Raw genomic sequence first — 22620 nt, forward strand, 5'->3', positions numbered from 1 at the left:
TCAGTTCTCCATGACTGCACCTTTAATCAGCAACTTGATACTGAGTTGCCAAGCTAAGAACCATGGGCAGCAACCTTTTCGTCAAGAAGTTTATAATATTCTCTAATGAAGGATATCACTACAGGCCCGTAAAACTTCTGCTTGCAGGAATAAAAAAAAAATCACAATTATGTGAAATGAAAAATGTTTACAAACTTCAATAGTTTGGATTACAGTATATTTACATGTATACTGTATTTGCTGACCTATATATTAATTTACATTACACAATATATGTGTATATATGTATATGTATATACTGTATATATGAAAATATCAAATACTTATTTATGGCTGAATATATATGGAAGTGAATGAAGTTACAAAACAAAAGTATGTTCATTTCCAACAAAAATCAATGAATGTAGAATGAGTATGTTGCTTAAAATAATCGTTGGGGGCATTATTTTTTTAATTGAATTAATTTGCTTGAAAAGGTGTATTCCTGATGTAATTATTTTTATGTGAGAAGGGGCATTTATGGGGAAGATTATATAAGTAATGATTTACAATAAGCACAACTAAATTAAGAAATGTTTGAAAAAGTTAATCTTATGTTAGAAGTCTGGTCTTGTAGAATTGTTTTATTTTGTCCTATTTGATTGTTTCTGTGTTTAATAATCTGATCAGCGTAGTGAGGTTTTTGTTTTGTTTGTAGGTGTTTGAACTTTGTATCACAACTTTTTTTTTACTCTGGGTGCTTTCTGATATTAGCCCCCACCAACCATGCTCTCACTACAACCTGCTGTGCCACTGTAAAATGTCAGAACAGTCAAAAACACGCATAATACAAGTTACAATATTAAAATTTGTATTCAGGCATCCATTTTCTTAATTTGCTCAATGCAATTTACAGTGGTAAGGGCCCAAACACCAACTGCAACTCAAGAACCAAAGTGGAAGGACTGAGGGAGAGAGCATGCACAGGACACTACCTTCCCCTGAGCACTAGATGGCTGCCCCTCAAGGTTACAGTGGTCCCTCAGATTCCCACAGGGCTACATAAAAGTTGGAGTTCATCACAGTCCTGTTGGGTTAAGTGGGTGCCGCCTTTGAATGCTTCAAGGAAGGAAGTTGAGTGGAAGTAGAGGACAGAAAGAGAGAGAAGGAAAGAAAGAAATAAAGAAGAATAAGAAAATAAAGTGTTGTGTGCTTAATTTGTGCTCATTGGAGCCTGTGTATCATGCTTTATTGTGGGGAACAATTGGGAAGAGTGTCCCACAGCCAAATAACAGCCAAGTTGTGTGCTGAACTGGTGCTTTAAGTCTGTCTGTGTTGGGTTTTTGGGAGTTGGTGGACACCCTGCAGGCCACAATACAATATCTATTTATAAGTATTACTGTATATACTTTATGTCCGTCTCTCTCTCTCTTTATACATTTCTCTCCCTATATATATACGAGTATATACTGTACCTATTATTATATATATACCAGTAATGGCGTACTGCACGATAATGTGCACTGAATACACTTGACTTGAGCATTCATAGTTTTCATACTCTTTCTCTGTACGTTTACCATTCGTTTGCTCAGAGGTTGATGCGCTTGCTGCTTCCTGAGCAGCTGTTCTTTTCTCAACTCTGTGGCCCGCTTCTTCTCTTTTTCCGTCTGCATCTTTTCATGTTAAAACTGATTACCATATATACTTGAATATAAGCTGAGTTTTTCAGCACCCAAAATGTGCTGAAAAACATCACCCTCGGCTTATATTCGAGTCAGGTCACGCTGCAACCACCCATATACGAACAAGCCAGTTTCCCTTTCGGTTTGTGCGCGCCGATGATTTCCGCACATGTTCAGTCTCTCCTGTGTATTCCCTGTGCAGCGAGCGAAAGAGAGAGCGCGAGAGAGAAAGACATGCACGCGAGAGAGATACACATGCGTGCGAGAGAGACACACATGCGTGCGAGAGAGACACACATGTGCGAGAGAGATACCATATTGTTTTTGTTGACCCTCTTCTCCACTTACAGAGCTAGTTTACTGTTTTTCTTTGAAATAAATACAGGTACTCGTCAACTTACGACCACGATTGGTTCCGACTGACTGGTTGTAAGTTGATCTGGACGTAACTCGGCCTATGTTAAATTAAGGTAAGAATATTAGACTGGGTAATGATACAGTAATCATCTTAAAGTAATATTTTATCAACATTTTCAAGTCAAACACAGCATACTACAGTACAATTGGTTTAAAATGTGGAAAACATACAAAAATAAGAAATACTGTACATTTAATTCCTGGCACCACTGGTGCTTGGCTGCGGGTTGTTGATATGGCCTTCATCAGGCAAGGCTGTGGACGGGGTGATGGGAGGAGTTGCTCTTTTCATAAACATAGTGAGCTTCGTCTGAATTGTTTGTTTTTTTTTCTCTTCATAAATTTCGCAATAAGGACGAAATGTGTCATGTGCCATCTGTTCAATCCTCGCAAATCGTTCAATATTTGGGTCCATTTTCTCAAAATGGGCGAGGAGTTTATTCAGTAGAGATAAACCTTCTGACAATCCCTTTGTGGTGAACATTCATTGTGGCGCCTCCTCCTCTTCATCTTTCTCCAATTCTCTTGTTTCTTCTTCCACCACTCTTTCTTCTTCCAATTCTATCAGCTCTTCATTCGTAAGTTCACCTGATTCCCGGTCTAGCAACTCCTCAACTTCTTCCATTTCACATTCCAATGAAAGGTCTTTTGACAGTTTCACTATTTCTTCACGAATCTCATCAAGTTCTTGTTCACTGTTAAATCCAGCAAAAGTATTTACATAACGCTTAACACACTTCTTCCATACGCCATTCATACACTTTTCCGTCACAGAGTCCCACGTGGTAGCAAGATTCTTTATACATTTAAGAATATTATACTGTTTCCAAAAGTCGCGTAGTGACTTATCTATAGCAGCTATGGCTTGGGCGAAGGTGGTTCTGAGATAGTTTGCCTTTAATGTAGCAATCACACCTTGGTCCATCGGTTGAATAAGTGGAGTAGTGTTTGGGGGCAAATAAAACATTTTCACATTGGGATAGAGATCAACTAAGTGACGTGGATGTCCAGGCACATTATCGGGCAACAGTAAAATTTTGAAGGGAATTCCTCTCTCCAAACAGTACTCATGCATTTGATGAATGAAACAATTACTGAACCAATCCTCAAATAAAGCCTGGTTCATCCAGGCATTACGGTTTGATCTATAATAAATTGGCAAAGTGTGCTAGTTCACATTCTTAAATGCACGTGGATTTTCGGAATGATAAATTAAGAAGGGCTTCAGCTTGAACTCCGCGATATTCCCGCCAAGCAGCAGAGTCAGTCTATCCTTGTGTGCTTTAAATCCTGCCATGCTTTTGGCTTCTTTGTGGATGTAAGTGCATCCTGGCATCTGCTTCCAATATAACTCTGTTTCATCCACATTAAAAATCTGCTCTGCAAGATAACCCTCATCCTTAATTATTTCGTCTAAACTATCGACAAACTTACTAGCTCTTTCCTCATCCGCACTCACTGCTTCTCCAGTCACTCGAACATTATGCAATTGGAATCTTTTCTTAAACCTCTTAAACCAACCAGTACTTGCCACAAATTCTTGACTGTAGTCTTCTCCGGCACGTTCCTTTAAAGTCCCAAACAGACTTCTAGCCTTCGACTGTACTGTAAAGAGGCTTAACGGCGTCCACTTTTGAATCTGATCTTCCATCCAAATGTTTAACAATTTCTCCATTTCTTGGATGGGCCCAGTACATTGCTTCGTAATCACTGTTGATCGCAAAGGTGCAGAACCTTTCACAGCTTCACGAATTCTATTTTTGTCCTTTAATATAGTCGACACAGTAGAGTGTGATAACTTCATATCACATGCGATCGCATTCACTTTCTCTCCTCCTTCATACTGTTTTATTATCATCATTTTGGTGTCTAGATCAATGGCCTTTCTTTCCTTTTTGTCAGGCTGAGGAGTGGACAGAGACAATTTCCTCTTGGTAGACATGTTAGGGGTATATTATTATCGAAAATTGCCAAAACAACAAGACACAAACACACGTAGGGCAACACTGCTGCGTATATTATTACTGCTGCGTAGCGAGACTTGGGAGTGTGGGAAACTGGCGCTGCCAACAGCTGGTGGGGGAAACTGTCGAACGCGTCATAAAGTTGAACAGTCGTAACTTGCATAGGTTGTACGTCGATGAGTACCTGTACTCAAAAACATTTAACCTACTGATGCCTCAATTAATGTACGGTAATTTTATTGGTATTTATTTTGATTGCTGAAACTTACTAGTAGCTGCTGCATTTCCTACCCAAGGCTTATACTCAAGTAAATAAGTTTTTCCAGTTTTTGTAGGTAAAATTAGGTACCTCAGCTTATATTCGGTTCGGCTTATACTCGAGTATATACGGTAAGCCAGTTTTTGTGCTGCAATTACTCAGTACATTTTTCTTAATTTTTCACTTAAGCTGGCACTTAAGTGTTCAACCTGCCTCAAGAATGATTTAAGATATGTAGAGTTAGAGGAAGTGGCGGCGAAGGGTATAGGGATAAGAACGACACCCATATTCATACGCCACACGGCTGCCCTGTTGCCCGCTGCCTAGAGTTGATTCTACAATAAAATAAAATAAAATAAAAATAAAAAGAGTAATAAAAATCATCACCTCGAAAGCGGACAGTAGAGGTCAAGTAGTATAAGTGTACCAAACTTCAGGTCAATAGGTCAAAAGGTACATGTGATTTAAAATCCTGGACAGACAAACGAACAGCCACAGTAGTGAATTATATAGATAGATAGATAGATAGATAGATAGATAGATAGATAGATAGATAGATAGATAGATAGATAGATAGATAGATAGATAGATAGATAGATAGATAGATAGATAGATAGATAGACTTCTGGGTGTTGAATCAGGTAAGAATGTGAAGGAAGGTTTTTCGGTGTGACACTGTCATTAACATAGTTTTTGTTCCCTTTAGAGCACACCCTAGAAGACTACTAATATCATTTCTAGAATGGATGTCTCCAACTCTGCCCCTTCTGCTGTTCATTTGGGATCTAGCTTCTGAAGAGGCTGCATTTCAAATCTCTGTCCAAAAGCTATATATATAAACTAGTGTGAGTGCTAATGTATTATACATAAAGTACAAATAAAATATATATTTACATATAAGTAAAGTATATATAAGAGAGTATATAGCATTTGTACTTATACAGTAATTGTCTTTTTGGCCACCTTACAACCCGAGAATAGAAGCTATCTCTGAAACTATTGGTGCAAGTGCTAATATATTACATGTAGGAAGAAAAAATGATAGGCTTGAATACACAATGGGAGGTCTGAAAATCAAAAGTACACCTTGTAAGAAGGATTTAGGAGTCACAGTGGACTCGTCACTATCAACTTCAGACAGTGTTCAGAAGCCATTAAGAAGCTAACAGAATGGTAAGTTATATAGCACAATGTGTAGAGTACAAGTCAAAGTTTTAAATTACACACTGGTTAGACCTCATCTGGAGTACTGTGTATAGTTTTGGTCTCTAGGCTACATAAAATATATATAAGTGCTAGAAAACGTCCAGAGAAGAATGATTAGACTGATTCCAAGGCTACAGTGGATGAGATATTAGGAAACATTAAAAGAGCTAAGCATTTTCAGTTTAAGCAAAAGGACATTAAAAGGAGACATGATCGAAATGTTTTAAATTATGAAGGGAATTAGTACAGTGGATTGAGACTGTTACTTTAAAATTAGTTCATCAAGAACACGTGGACACAATTGGAAACTTGTTTAGGATAACTTTAGCACAAATATTAGGAAGTTTTTTTTCACACTGAGAACCCTTGACACATGGAATAAGTTACCAAGTGGTGTGGTAGACAGTAGGACTTTAGGGATTTTCAAAACTAGACAAAAGTTATTTTGGAGGAATTAAGTAGATAGAACTGGAAGGTTTTGTTGGGCCAAATGGCTTGTTCTCCTCTAGATTGTTCTAATGTTCTAATTGCCCAGAGCCATTTGCCAGAAGGACAGAATGAGAAAAGTGGCTATGCAGGTTGGCTGAGTTCTATAATAATATTGATTCCCATTCTAAGGCAATGAGTGCTGTTTATGATCTGAACAACAGGCTGCTCGTTGCTGGTAATGTCCTGTGCTGCTTTCACCTTCTTCTCCAGTGCTTTATAATCTTGACCTTAGCAGGTGCCATACCAAGATGTTGTGCACCCAGTGAGGATGGACTCTAATGTGCACTTGTAGAAGTTCACGAGAACAGGTGTAAAAATACAAGCTGCACTCAGATGTCTGAAGGAGCAGAGGCACTTCAGAGCATTTTTAACAACAGACCAAAGATGGTGTGCCCAAAATAATTACAGTATATACATTTGCGAGATTTAAGTACTTTTTTTTAATCCAAAATCATGCACATTAAGAAAACCCTAGGGATCAATTAAATAGTCTCAGAAATAATGACCTAGCAAAATGCACCCCTTTTGATAACAGAGCCAATAACGCCCATCGTTGACAAAAAACAAAGATGACAGCACCCTAAAAATGTTAACAATAAAACAATATAAAATAAAAGCAATATTAAATATTGGTTGATGGCAAACAATAAAGTGCCAAAAATAAACCTTTACCATCAAACACTGACCTATAACAATAGATAGTGCCTGAAATTTTGAGCAGACCTTCAAAATCTGTATTAAACTGAATAATTTTTTGGATGCCTTGTTTGTCTTGATTTCAGAATATGAGCCGCCTAATGTAAATGAACCTTAAATCAACACACATGCCTTCAACTAAAGACTTTAATAAATAAATCTATGGTATGTTGTCATTTTCTTTAATTGCCAAAAATGTCTGTCTTGTAAAAGCAAACACAGAGAACTATCAAAGCACATTAAAGTGTTAGATCTAAGATGAAACACTAGGCCTGAAGCATGTTACAGTCAAGACACAATCAGTCAGTCTCTTTCACAGAAGCACCTGCAGATTATAGTATATTTTATTCACTGTATATATATATCAATATATTCTCAAATCCTTCTTATTCTAATTTAGGGTCGTAGGGAGCCAGTCTATCCTAGCAGCACTAGATGCCAGATCATTGCAGGGCTCACTCACATACACATGCAAACCCGACATGGCCAATTAAGAATCACCACTTAATCAAAAAATTAAATCTTTGGGAATATGAAAGAAAAAGACCTGTGGGTACTCAGTGAATGTGCAAAAATACACACCGAGCATGAGATCTGATGCTAGGATGCTGGACCCATGAAGTAGTAGTGCTAACCATTGTATTGCCCTGTCATCCATACATGCAAAGCTGGAGGAATTAAATATATTAACAAAAAAAGAGAAATCACGTACTATGTGGGTGGATGGATGAATAGATGGATGAACGGAATCACTTTAATAGTCAAATGTGTTAACACATTTCAAGGAATTTGACTTAGTTTTTGCTAATAATGACATTAAATTCACATACATAACAACAACCATTACAAAAAACTTAAACACAAAGACATGAACAGTAATATTATACTGTAGTTCAAGTGCTTAACACCAACAATTCTTAACAACTTAAAATCCACTGACAAATGATACCTGTTGTGGATTTTTAGAAAAAGATTAAAGGATAATTAAAATAACAACTTAACATCTTGCATTAAACTCCACTGCTCTGTAATGTTTCCCTGAAGTGACAGCTTTAAACATGTGATGGCCAGGATGGGAAAAGTCATCAATAATCATGCTTGCACACTTCCTGCTCCTGGAGCTATACACATTTTGAAGTTTAGGAAAGTCACAGGCAATGATATTTTCAGTTGACCAAATGATACACACCATTCCATTTTCTAAACCTACTTAATCTTGAGCAGTCTCACAGGGGACTAGAGCCAATCCTAGGAAGCAAAGGACACATGGCTGGAATAACCCCTGGATAGGGCACCAGTCCTTTGGAAGTTGAAGAGACTCTCACACATTCACACATACACACTAGAGCAAATTTAGCTCCACCAGTCAACATAACCTGCATGTCTTTGGATTGTGGGAGGAAACTGGAGCACCCAGAGAAAACCCATGAAAACATGAAAATGGAAATTCCATGCAGGGAGGACCAAGGACATGAACTGTGGTCTCTCTATTGTGAGGCAGCAGAGCTTAAATAATACATGCAAATTGAAAACACGTTAATCACAATTCATGCAGCAATAGAACACTAACAGTATTTGACAGAAGAATGGCTAATTCAGAGTGGCACCATACTTAGCTCTACTGTCACAATGAGTCAGTGTCTTTTTTGTGATATGGAGTTTAATCGTACACCTAGCAATGCAACGCTTTTAATATACATTATGCTGCAGCTCTCTTGGTTGTATATACAATCAGAATGATCAGATAACTTGAACATAGCAAATTGAAATAATTAATAAAATGCAACTGTCAATCCATTATCTGAACCCCCTGTATGCTTCCAGGGCTGTGGGGTCAATACCTATCCCAGGAAGCGTTGGGTATAAGCCAGGAGTCCAAGGGTGCTAGTCCATTGCTGGAAATACTCTTAAACACACATGGTCAGTTTAGAGACACCAGTTAACCAAAGATGGACTTCTTCTGAAAGTGGGAGAAAAAATGGAGAATGAAGAAAAAGGCCCACCCAATTATGGCAAAAATATGTAACTCCAAACCGATGCTGACTGGACCAGAATTCTCACCCATTCTCCTGAAGCGACAAAACAGCAGCAGTAATCAATGTGACACTGTGCTATTCTTAGTGAATATAGCTAGAAATAAAAGGTACAGCAATTGTTCATATATTTTTAAGACTGTTTTTTCAGGATATGTTCAGAAAATAGTATGTAGAACTGGTCTCAAATATGGAGACCTTCTCCACTCTATTTACATGGTTTATTTTTTACTATATATTAAATAAAATGTATTATAATAATGTATTAGACTGTAACTTCGTGTTAGGTAAGATAAGTAGGAAGGGGAAACACCTACCTCATCAACATTATAGTTTTGTCTTGGCCATAGGTCCACAGAAAGACGTGCCATAGCAGTCTGAGCTCGAATATTGCTTTCACTGCCGATTGAACCTAAGAAACAATGAAAAATGTATTCATTCAAAATCAGTAAATTAAAGAAAGATGGCTTTAGAATACATTGGTAACAAGAGCGGTCATTATTATATAAGCATTCCTGTCAAGAAACAAAAGAATTGCATTTTCTCCACATATTCAACTTTGTGTTCTAGATTCCCATGCATACGCTAAGTAGGTTTTATATGCCAGTTGTTTTATCTCTGCTCCTCTTTAGGCAAATTCCCATTTGAAATAACATTAAAACTGAAGCGATTTGTCACTTTTTCTTTAATTCAGATGCTATTAAGGATGGGAGGTCAGTGATAAGTTTTCCTTCTGTTCTCCAGTTTTCTTCACAGATCCTGATATGTCAAATTAAGTAATTTGCCAACTTTAAACTGACCCCATAAGAATGAGAATAGAGGTGTGCATGGGTGTGCTATGCAATAGGCTGGCATAACATCCAGGGGTGGTTACTGCTTTGTGCTCAGTTCTGTCAGGTTAGACTCCAACCCCCAATTCTCTGAACCAGACAAATGGAAGTTAGCAGTTTTTAGGAGAAAAATTAGCATGGTTTACAACCAGAAGATTTGGCATTTATAGGAACACAAGACATGTTCCAGGATTGCTGTGAGATGGCGATTAACCAGGAGATAGTTAGCCAAGAATGAGTCTTGGTCTGGCAAAGAAAGGAGTTAAAACAGTATAATCAGAAATCAAAAACCAGTACAAGTGGGGCAAGATGTTGATCAGGAGCAAAAAAGAAGTCAGAACCAGAAGCACAAACCTAACACATGGGCCAGCATGAATACAGAAACTAACTACTCTAAAGAAGTCTTTTTGAATAATTGTATCCAACAAGGGTACATGTTTATTGTCACTTCTGTAACGTAATCTGCGCACATGCTCACATAATGTCTCCAAACAGTGATGCATAAATGAAGAAAACAAGAGGCCAGCCAAAATAAACTTTATCAAATTAAGTTAAAACAAATAATAAACCACAGACACATTATTTCTTTTGTAAAAAAAAACCATAAAAAACATAAAATACACAAAAACACATGACAATGTGTTGATATAAAAGAATTAAGTGCCTTGAGCATGGGAAAGGCGCTATATAAATAAAATGTATTATTATTATTATTATTAATTGTTGTTTTTTGTGTTTCGGAATACTGTATGTGTCCTTTACCTTTACCTAGCAACATAATATTTAGGAGTCACATACAAGAATGCTAACTAAACAGCACTGGCCTAGAATTACATTTGAAAAAATAAGGAATCAGGACAGCTCAGGGATACTTAATTATATACTACAATTAAGTATACAGCAACATCAATGCACTATTAGCATACTACTCTGTCCACTAACTTGGGTAGCAAATGCTAAAGGGCATTTGCAAGACACGACCTTAGCCATTTAAGAAGAAAGGAACTCACGCTGGCGCATGGACAACTCCTTCAAGTACTAGTGTCAGTTTACAGAGTAGGCAGTGAGTGTCTCTAAATTAATGACCCCATTTCTGGCAGAATGAGAGATAAAACCTGCACAGTACCATCAAGATTACAACAAAATTCCTCGCAGACTTCTAGGTGGCAGGAAAGGAACCCCAAATGGAACAAATTGCATACTGCAGCCCAATACAGAGTTCAGGAACGCCAAAAATATATTGAGGATCTCCACTTTCTTTAGCAAAAACTCAAGGTTGCAGTGGTTCAACACACCACCAGGGGGCATTCTAACCTGGCAGGCATAGGAAATTTTAGGTGCACCCCTGACCCCAAAGTAATTCAAAAACACCTTGATGGTAACCCAAGGATGGGATTTAGATAACTTTCTCTTGCAGTGTCTCTATAAGTTTAAAGTCAAATGAATTAGTGCAAAGACTGGATTGGCAGAAAGCACAATACCAGAGAACTCATGAGACAGACGGAGTGGACTGCATTGAATATGGAGACTGCATTGCATTCTTGGAACTTGATGTGGTGAAAAACAGTTTCACTCAGTACATCAATGGCTACCATTATTGCAAGGTCAGGCACTGTGAGGTGGAAAAGGTTTATTTTCTTGTTTCAATTATTTTTAGTTATGCCATTCTTTTACTTCTCGCTTTGTTTCGTCCATCCTGTGCTGGATTAATTAATCATAATTTTGGACTTCCTTGCCATTTTTGTATTCTTTTTGAAGCACAATGTTCATGCCTGTTTTTAAACATTACATTGATTTGAACTTCACAAAAAACATATTGTAAGGTTAGAAAAGGTGTTGAAGATACCAGCCACTTATGTCACAACTTAGTAGTGCTGTGGCTATTGAGATATGTCCTAACAGTCCTGACTAACTACTTTATTTAAACAAGTGTTGAAGACTTTTTGAGTCATTATGGAAGGAAAGTCAGATGTAACTTGGGTCAAACAAGGGAAGACAACAGACCTGCTGTCATGTTTAAGTAAATGTGCTAAAGTTTTAGAAGCAAAACTAGAATCACTGTGTTTAAGAAGCACTTACAAACTCTTTTGTTTTGTAAATATCTTGCTAATTAATAACGGTTTTAATGAAAGTTTTTTTGCAGCTGAGAAAAGAGTAGCTGGTCTGTGTTAATCAATTGTGTAACCTTGTCCTGCACACTTATTTCAAAATGGTCCCCAAGGCTGATGTTTACTCAGTTATGTTGTTCTCTTTGGTAAATTGCTTTGGATAAAAGCATTTGCTAAGCAAATAAATGTAAATCACAATAAGAATTCTCCAAGCCAAAAAAGTGCTTAAAAAGTAGTTTTTTGCAAAGTCTTTCATTTATGTTTCTACAAATTTTGGAAAAGTAAATGTTATTTCTTCACAATCATTGTGTTTATTAATTTGTCACATGGTTCTAAAGTGAAACATTTTTATAACTTTGGTAACACTTTATGTACGCAGAAATGCATCTACTGCACATTTACTATTATGTATGTAACAAGACCTTAACAAAGGTATCTTTTGGTCTTCATAACACTTATAAAACATCAGTGAAGTGTTGATTCATCTCTGCAATGTGACCTACTAACAAAACTTCACTTTTTCTTGATATTACATATTTAGTATAAAACCTTTGTGAGAGATAGGGGGCACTCTCGCTCCCTTGAACCCTCAGATCAGATGCCAGACACCAGATAAAAGTCCAATAATTATTTATTTGAACTATAATGTGCACAAAGCACCACCACTCCACAATACTCCAACAAATCAATACAATAAATAGCAATACACAATCCTCAACTCCCAGACGCTTAGTCACCCTGCCTCCCAACTCATCTCAGCCGTCTGGGATTTCCCACAGTCCTTTATAGTCCTTGACCCGGAAGTGCTTCTGAACCCTCAGTCCATGTGACTTCTTAGCACTTCCGGGTCAGATCAAAACTCTTCTTTTTCATCCCGGAAGTACGTCATTTCCTCTGTCCATGTGCCTGGGACGTACTTCCAGGGTGTAGTGAAAATAACAATCCCTGGGCCTCCCTGCAGAGACTCCTGGCAGCCCCCATGGTATCCAGCAGGGCTGTGTATTAAAACTGCATTGTCTGTGATTCCCTGCTGGCATTCGGGGCACCTCCATTTTGCAGGGAGGGCTCCATCTGGCGGCCTGGGGGTGTTGGCCGGGATGCATGGCCGGCCATATCTCACACCTTTGAATCCTTCATAATAACAAGTAAGATAACCATCATGTCAATATACCACACTGCACAACTATGAATAACCTCTCTACTAGTGTTTCATAAGTGTTATGAAGACTGAAATAAGCATTTGTTAAGGTCTTGTTACATGAGAGTAAATGAGCAATAGATGCATTTTTGCAGAATCTAAAATAAATATTACCATAACTTTTAAAAATATATTGAATGTTTTTGCAGTTTGGGTTTCAAAGGATTATATCAAAAGTTTCACTTTTCGTGTTTAAGCACCTTTGGATACCATTTGACCACTTCTGGAATGTGCCTGTGTGTCACAATTTTTTGAGAAAGATCACTATAGTTGAGAACATTCTGCCCAACGCAGTTAGCTACAAAAGCCATAAGTATTGAGACAGGGTCAAAGTTTTTATTGGAATATGTTTTAAGAATCCCTGAACATGATTTTACTACTGTGTGAGTGAGCAATGATTGTGAGTAAGCCATGGTATGAGCCTGAAGACTTAATTACTCAAAAAATGATTTGCTCAATGCAAGTAAAACTTTGGCATTGTTTTTAGTATTGTAAAATGCTAGAAGCATATTGATTTTGAACAAAATCACTCCTGTAAATTATGCTCTACAGAGATAATAACTTAATTCTACATTTTTGTTCCAACTTCAAGACAACTGGCCTTGGAGAATTTAATGTACATTTTTCCAGTATGTTAGGGATTTTTCATTTCATGCCAAAGAATAAAATATTGTTCTATGCAGCATGCTACTGATAGGAAAGTTATATGCTGGGAACATCAGATTTTTCTTATCTGCTTTACAATTTTTACATGAGCAGTCAGTTTTATAAACACAAAATTTAATTTACTGTGTTTAGTGCAAGTTGTATAAGCAAAATATTAAAGTAGTTACTTTTTAGCTCTTTGTAATTAAAATTACTATGAAAAGTATGTTATGACAAATATTATGTAATATAAATAATAATGGATTGCTATACTTCATCTATGTTAGCTTAACGTAATTAATTATAGGAATAACCTCTTAAAGCTTATTAATAGACCACAACAAAGTTTAATGTTATCTAATAGGGACTTGATTCAAAAATCTGAATAAGAGAAGAAGCACAGAATCTATATGCAGTATGTCGTTGTGAAGCCACTGTCTAAATAATGTTTAATATCATACCGCAGATGCTGTCTATTAAAAATGTGGCCCTTATTTTAGTGAGGATTTCAATTGCTGCCTTCGTGTATTTTTTATCTTGTTTAGGGATGAAATATTAGTGCTGAAAGAACAAACTAAAGATGTGAATTTGATATGCACATAGTGTCTTCCAGATATACATTCATGTTACATTAATGTCATATAAATATGCACAATCACATTATGTACACACAATTTCATGTAATGTATTACCTCACATCCTACTTTACAATTGATTAGATGATGTAAACTTAGTTGATAAATCTTTCAAGTGATGCCTGACTGACAAAAACACATCACCAGGATGGCGCAGGGTAGTGGTAGAACTCACAGAAAGTCTCCAACACTGACTGAATGAGAGATGGAAAGAAATTGAGTGAGAAAGGCCAGAGATGATGAAATCTTCTGACCACTAGAGGGCACACACTCTTTAAAGCAAATGTGCAAGATTGTGAAGTTCTGTGATCGTGATTAGCTAATGATTAGGCTATGGAGCTGCAGGTAGATCTGGTCCATTAAAGACAACAAATAATTCAGTTTTCTAAAGGTAAAGAAGCACTGAGGTCCAGTAGAGACAGTTCTACTCTGTTGTCTTCGGTGAATGGACATCACCATCATTCCCACAGTCATTCATCACAATGAAGGCCTCATTGTCCTTCTGCAGAACTGACTGCTTGATGCTAATCAGTCAGGCTTCAAGAGGGGCCATTCCACCATTCTATAGTTACCAACATGCTGTCTGTCCTCATCCTGGTAGATCTCTGGTTTTTGAACTTTCAACTGCTTTTTTTTTTTAAAAATAACATCTTTAACTCTTTACCATCCACGCTCTCTGACACCTGATCTGCTTCCTGAAAACGTATATGCTTAATCCCTTTAAGTAGTTTTGATCTCACTTCTCTTTTCATTAAGTATTTTCAGACAGCTCTGATCTTTGTGGTCAACATGTTATGACTGGCTACAGCTATCAACTTTTTATTTGTTCTTTCCTTCTACATCTATCCTCTGCCACTGCCATAGTCAACAATCAGATCCTCTTTGTCACCTTCTCTAACATTAGCATCACTAGTACCCTCAGGTGATCTAAGTCCTACTTTTTAGACAGATTTAACTGTGTGTCCTATGAAGAACAGATGTTAAGGGTGCATCAGAAAAGCTCAAGGGTGCCCCAAAGATCAGTTTTGGGTCCTCTTTTCTTTTTTCTATACACCTCCTTTCTAGGCCCAATCATCCTGTACCATGGCATCAGTGTTATACTGATTATATGTAACTGTAACTGTCATTCCCTCCAGAGCACCACGTGGTATCAGCTATAATCTTTACATGTCTCACTGATATTGCAACCTGGATGAAGCAGCACCATCTCCAGCTCAATCTGGCAAAATGAACCTTCATATTACCCCTGTTTACCTGTTGGTTCAGCACTCCATCTCTAATTGCTCAGTTCACTATTGCTAACACCCATCAAGTCAGAATGCAATCTTAGGGTGGTGATCAGCGACTAGGTCTCCTTCACTGACCATGTTGCAATTGTCTCTTTGTCTTGCAGATTCACTCTTTACAACATCCACAAGATCAGACCATATCTGACAGAGTACTGAGAACAACTTTTGGTCTAGGCTTTGGTCTTTTTATGTCTTGACGGCTGCATCTCTGCTGGCAGGAGTACAAGCATTTGACACCACATTGCTGCACATGGGTCAAAATGCTGCAGCACGTCTTGTGTTCAGTCATCTAAGGCATGCACATGTCACTCCTCATTTTTGGTCACTATATTAGCTCTCTGTAGCAGTACATATTAACTTCAGATCCAAGATGCTTGCATAAAGATTAGTCAGTGATTGAACACATATATCTATGGAGACACTTGTGAGGTCCTACGCTCCTTCTTACCCACCCAGGTCTGCTGATAAACAGCATTTGGTGATGCCACCTCTGTGTGGCATCAAATCTCAATCCAGATTTTTTTCATGTGTAGCTTGTAGCTGGTGGAATAAGCTTCCCACCCCCATCTGAACAACTGATTCCCTTAATGTGTTTAAGAAATGTTTGAAGACCCCTTTTTCTGTGAATTTCTTCCTAACTGATATTATTATGAGTTTGTAATCTTAGAATTGTACATAGCTTCTATTTTGTTCTAAGCTCTTGTACATGTGGTAATTAATTTTCTAACCTTGTCCTCTAACACTTGTTCCTAAACAGACCTCTAGACTGATGTTTACTCAAATATGTTGACCTCTTTTATAAGTCACTTAGGACAATAGCATTTGCTAAGCAAAGTAAAATTAAATGTGAATGTTTTTAACCTCAGTGCTTTCTCTTTTGATAACAACTTTCACCACTAGGTAAGTAGAGTTACAATGGGTACTAGGATGTGACTTAGCTGTGCCAGCACTTTTATCACCTGGGTAGAAGAGCATTTCTTTTTTTCCTACCTTGGCTTTTTACTGGAAATATACAAAAAAAAGTGATTGTGTTAGTTCTGACGGCAGCTTGAGAAGGAATTCAATAATGATCTACCAGTTTCTTTCCATCACTCAAGTTTATGAATGTATCTACAACAACCCTACCCTTCCTTTAACATTAGTGTTTCCATTATCCTTCCAGGACTTAAAATCTCTGTCTAGTACAGTATAAGGTGGCTGACTCTCAAAACTACCTATTGTTCAGTCCCTTTCATCTCATGCACACTGAAAACAACTTCTTCTTTTAGTGCCCAGTCATCTACAGCACAGTAGATGAAGCAGAGAGATAACTAGCAGATCATTTCCAGGACCATGGCCGAGCTGGGAAGATCAAAGACCTTGCAAAGCCTATTGTAAAACACTTCACATCCCATGATCATTGCCGCACTGCTCACTCTGTTTGTGTTCTTTCACTGTGTTTCAAAGACATCTTTCAAAGTAAAATAAAAGACGCTACTCTTATCATCAGCTTTTGATCCCATATTTCTCCAGATCTTAATGACTGACTTAACTTTTTCATCTTCTCTAATGGCAGCTTTTCACGCCTACTTTTGTCTCTCACTTCTTTCATCTCCCTTGGCTTTGTTCCCTCCTTTCCAATGTACAATATGTATCTGTTTTTTTCTTTTCAGTCACAAAATCGATAAAAGGTTGTGCAGCGAAAACGTTATGTCTGTTACCTTTTCTTTTCAGCATGCAAGTAACATTTTTTCCCTTGGCAGATGTACACTGATGGGGCCCTTCACTAACACATTCTGCTTCACTCATCCCCCACAACTCTTATATACAGTACACAAATTTCTTTCTGTTTGGGATACTCAACTTGCATGGGATTTTCAGGGGTAAAACAGCAAGATATTTATATATCCTGTAGAACAACTCCTAATTTTTCACTCCTTTTTAAACTCCTAATGTTTGTACACATCATGACAGAATTTACTGCCCATATTGGTGCCTGTCTTTTTGCTGGCACTTCAACAATACTTAATGATGTTCTCTTATTATCAGCATGGGACTCTGTCTTCCTTGGGGAGGTTTTCTCTATTGAGTTAGATCTGCCTTTACCCTTAGGAATCCCTCACTTTCTACATAAGATAAGATTGAACATACATCTAATATGTATTTCATTTCACCTTTTAAAAGTGATATTCTACAAATTAATCAGTGACTTCTGATTCTGTCCTCTGCACTGGATGCTTTACTGAATTACCCATATCCAGTAGCCTGCACTTACAATGCACACATTCACTGATCTTATGTTGTATTCTTATCTGTTGCATCTAACGGCTATCAGTGACAGAATTTTCTGCAAAACTATTAATTGAAATAATCTAATTTGTTTTTTCAGTCAATACCACCTTTGAAGAAATTGGTTAAAATTCATATAAATTTTTGTTTTGTTACTTTCTCCATATATCATGAATGGAGGAAGCATTGTTTTCTCAAAAAAAGTCTTTCAGACTTTAATGGAGAAACATGTTTTGATATCCCTAGAACGTGGTTTGACCATTTTTGGAGAGGAGTATATGTCTGTGTGTCTGTGTATTTGGGTGTCTTTTGTGGTCACTAACGTTTAATTTATTACTAGCAAAATACTCGCGCTTCGCAGTGGCGAAGTACTGCCTTAAAATTGTTATTAAGAAGAAAAGTAAACATTTTTAAACTGAGGGAAAATATACAAATAATTATTTGTTAAGGATCTGTTTGTATACCACGTTGTCAGTTCGGCCCTCTGGTTGTAATATGACCAAGCTGTGCGCTGAGCTTACTCTTGAGCATGCAACGTACAGTTGGCCATGTGAAAAGCAATCTTGCCTCAAATCAATGCCAACCTTTTGTAGGGTCTGTCCCTGAGACTTATTAATTGCCATTGTGAAGCAGAGCCTTATTGGAAATTTGAGGCGTTTGAATTGAAATCAAGAGATCAAAAATTGAAATTGAGATCAGAGGGTATAACGGGGATGCGAGAAATAAAAACTCTCTCCCCTGAGCCACTGCCAGTAAAAATAGATGCCTCAATTAGGTTCTTTTGCAGACATGTGACCTGAAGTCTTGTGCCGTTACAAAGTTTCGGTGGCTGTACGCAAATCCACAATCAGCTTTTTTGAGCCAAACCTGTTGTTTTCGTATGAGCCGCTTTTTATTATTGGGATCGTACCTAGAAACAGAAGCTCTATTAACTTGTGGATTTGCGTGCGAATATTTATCAACAGCGTCTCTATGAACTTGTGGATTTGCCTGTGAGTATTTAGCGACAGCGTGTCTATTAACTTGTGGATTTTTCTGCGAGTATTTGGCGGCAGCGTCACAAAGTTGTTTCCATCTAGCTGCATCAGAAAATGTACCACGACGTCTGACATGCCTCCTTTTTACTGTTTTCTCACAGCTTGGATTGCTGCTGTCATAATCGGTTTGAATTTCATGGTTTGTTTCAATCATGTTAGTATTTGCAGGACTTCTTGTGTTGAAGTGACATTCGGCATCTGTCAAGCGTTGTAAGCATACAACCGGCTTCATTGATAACTTCGCATCCAGCTTTTGACAGTTGAAACATTCATAAACATCAAAGTGTCCACTACTCAAATCGTCACCAATTTCCAGATTTCTCCAACCCCGTTATTGACAGTTTGCATTATTTGATTGTAAATGCCTTTTTGCTGAAGCGTTAGCTTAGGAATATTTGATTGCACATACGACAAAAGATCACCCGTGTTGTAATTTTGTTCACGACGCAAGTCTACATTGAACGAAGCAGCAACAGATCGATTCGGTGCTGGCATTCCCAATTGATTGAGAACTTTGTTCGCGATTTCTAAGCACAAATCTTCAATCATTATCAACGCTTAGTTGTAGATGTCTGCTGTGACATCCATGTTTATATTTGAATTTTACTTGCGTATTCCACGGAAAATATCTTCAGCCATGTGCGATTTATATTTCTCCCATAACTGTGTTGGAGAAGGAGAGCAGGCGGTCAATATGATTGCAAACAATGCACGAATTTGATTTGGATGTGACGCGTTCCACGCGTCATTAATGTATACATCCCAGTATCGGTCATTCTCCAATAAATTCAGAGCTTGACATATACTTCGGAAAGTGGCATGTGTAACACCGTTGAAAATTCTCAATTGCTGGAAAGACGTTGGACCGGGCACATTTACCAACAGCATGTGAACAAAGAAGCATTCATCTTGATTGCGATGCACGGTGTACAGTCTGCCTATCGTAGTTTCTTTGAATATGCCAGGTTGTCCGTTGACTCGCTCTCCTTGTTTGTATTGTTCAAATGATTTTCTACTCGCATTCCATGTGTAATATGTAGGCACTTCCGAATACAGCAGTGTTTTCGCAAACGTGTCATTTTGACATAACGTAAAGAAAGCAGTTAACGTTGTAGCCGGTGGATTCAGGGCTATTTGGTGCACATTTGCAGCTGTGAAATAAACGCGTTGTCCATTTTCTAGATGTACTGCTAAGTGAACAACATCTGGACTTCGTTCATGTATGGGAAATGAAAAAATTCGCCATACAGCTTTATTGCTGCTTATGTATCTTCCAGCCTAATACTGTGCGATTTCATCAATATGTATGACCACATTCCTATCATTTCTTTCTGGTTGCACGCCAAAAACTGCCATGTCGCTGCCTTTATTCACGTACTTACAAATGTATTTGATCGAAACATTGAAATAGAATCGTAAAATATTTAGTATGGCGTGTGTTGCTTTTACGTCCAACAGATGGCGCTGTGTTTTTTAAAAAAAGCATGTTTTTACCTGTCACAGGTGTGACATCTATATAATATGTATATAAAAACACGCGCGTATTCGAATGCAACGTATCAAAATTTCAAAGCAATCGGTGAAGAACTTTCGGAGATTTAAGGTTTTGAACAAACGAATATCATATTGGATTTTACTATTTTGTGTAGGGCAGGGTCAGCCTGTGGATCAGGAATTTCCGCACGGATGACTTGATCGATGAGAGCTGGTTTAATCCTATCCTTTAGCCAAAATAGAATGTGTGCATGGGGAATACCTCGATTTTGCCACTCTATGGTGTACATTTAGCAATTTGTACAGCCGAAAATGTTACTCTTCGTGAGCAAGTCTATCATTTTGCGAATCTTGAGATGAAATACACGACTGATAAGGTCGTGGCGATCGTGAGATTTAAGACGTGGAAGGAGAATTTCAGTGATGTCAGGCCATTTAGGATTGCAAGTAAATGTGATGAATAAGTCAGGGCGGCCATAATGATGTACGTATGTCATTGCGTCTTGTGTACGCTCGTGCATATAGTGAGGTCCTCCAGTGAAGGAAGATGGTAATATCACAGCTTGACCAAGTTCTATTAAATCAGTGTTGTTTTTGTCAATAGCATCTTTTAAGTGAACGTAATTAGGTCAGGAAGCTTACGTAAAAGAGTGACAGAGACTTTACCACCGTTACAGCACAAACCAGGAGACTCGCATTTCCACTTCTGAGCTTGACAATAGTCACAGTGAACATCCATGGATCCAATGTGTACTGTTTTGTCAGACTCATAATGTATGTTTGCGTCGTACGCAAATCCACAATTGGCTTTTTTGATCCAGGTAACGCTTATGGTTGGCCAGCAAGTCAGCTAACATCAGCCACGGTGCCTTCAGTTGTGAGAAGCAGATCATAGAATGGTTGAAAATAGTTTACTGTCAAATAATACAAAGAGTACGCGACACGTGTTTCGCCCTAATTCTTGGCTCATCAGGAGTACACACTCACTTCACTCCCTTACGGGAATCGAACCTCGGACGCCAGCGCTAGAGGCAAAGCCCCTAACATTGCGCCACGGCGTGTGGTTCGTTTATTTGACAGCATGTAGATCGGGGTAATTACATTCACGGCATTCGTAGTCTGAATCACAATTTGATTGTATGGGTGGTTACCTTCTAGGTAACGCTTATGGTTGGCCAGCAAGTCAGCTAACATCAGCCACGGTGCCTTCAGTTGTGAGAAGCAGATCATAGAATGGTTGAAAATAGTTTACTGTCAAATAATGCAAAGAGTACGCGACACGTGTTTCACCCTATTTCTGGGCTCATCAGGCGTACACACTCACTGCATATAGCCAAATTCCTGGGCTTCGCAGCGGTGAAGTATTGCTTTTAAATTTTAATTAAGAAGAAAAGAAAACCTTTTTAAATTGAGGGAAAATATACCAATAACAATTTGTTAAGGATCTGTTTTTTTGTGAAGCTGCCTTTACACAGCCTGTCTCAGTGCTATTTGGGGTTCTTCCTTGTTTTCTACATACTGCATTCACAGTCAGTTCACGTGATTATGTGAGAGGCGTGATGACGCGATACGCAACTCCGCCTCCCACGGCCAGCGAGCTGCAGACCATTACAGTATATGGACAAAAAAGAGGTTCCAGTTACGACCGTTACGCTTTGAATTTCGAAATGAAACCTGCCTAACTTTTGTAAGTAAGCTGTAAGGAATGAGCCTGCCAAATTTCAGCCTTCCACCTACACGGGAAGTTGGAGAATTAGTGATGAGTGAGTGAGTGAGTGAGTGAGTGAGTGAGTGAGTGAGTGAGTGAGCGAGCGAGTGAGTGAGTGAGTGAGTGAGTGAGTGAGTGAGTGAGTGAGTGAGTGAGTGAGTGAGTGAGTGAGTGAGTGAATGAGTGAGTGAGTGAGTGAGGGCTTTGCCTTTTATTAGTATAGATACAGTTGTTATACAGTTAATTAATGGCTAGACATTGTTGGTTTCCTTTAACTGTATGTTAATCAGTTTCAAACTACTTTGTTTTCCTGTGGGCTTAAATAAATCCATGCCTTTATGAGTACTAATTCTGTATTTAATAATTTGTAAAATTTATTTTTGCATTTTACCTGAGCACTTATCACTGAGAACTGAACTTAATTACCTTGAGACTGAATGGACCAATTCTTATGAAATGCTCTGGACATCTTGCACTTGTTAGTCTTAAGAGATGGGTGACATCTAATCATTCAATTTTGTGCTTTTAAAGTTTAGTTTTTAAATCTGATGCCAATAATATCCAAACCAGTGCTCAGAAGTTCACAAAATTTACCATACATATTTAGTACTCTGAAAGAAAGGTTTTTGTAAATTGTGAAGTCAATCCAAAGGTTGACTTTTAAGTTCAAAATATTCAAA

The 22620-nt window shown here is 37.9% G+C and overlaps 2 protein-coding genes across 2 annotated transcripts in view; both read right to left on the bottom strand.

Annotated features, from left to right (window-relative positions):
* Nucleotides 1-22620, bottom strand: part of LOC127528026 (craniofacial development protein 2-like) — a 1148403-nt gene that overhangs the window by 690374 nt on the left and 435409 nt on the right. The window lies entirely within an intron of this gene.
* Nucleotides 1-22620, bottom strand: part of LOC114660741 (uncharacterized) — a 149051-nt gene that overhangs the window by 119565 nt on the left and 6866 nt on the right. The window contains exon 2 of the mRNA XM_051928530.1: nt 9046-9140. Within this exon, the coding sequence (XP_051784490.1) occupies nt 9046-9140 (95 nt within the window). The remainder of the gene's footprint in view (nt 1-9045; nt 9141-22620) is intronic.

The sequence above is a fragment of the Erpetoichthys calabaricus genome, chromosome 1 (assembly GCF_900747795.2).
Source record: "Erpetoichthys calabaricus chromosome 1, fErpCal1.3, whole genome shotgun sequence".
NCBI lineage: Eukaryota > Metazoa > Chordata > Cladistia > Polypteriformes > Polypteridae > Erpetoichthys > Erpetoichthys calabaricus.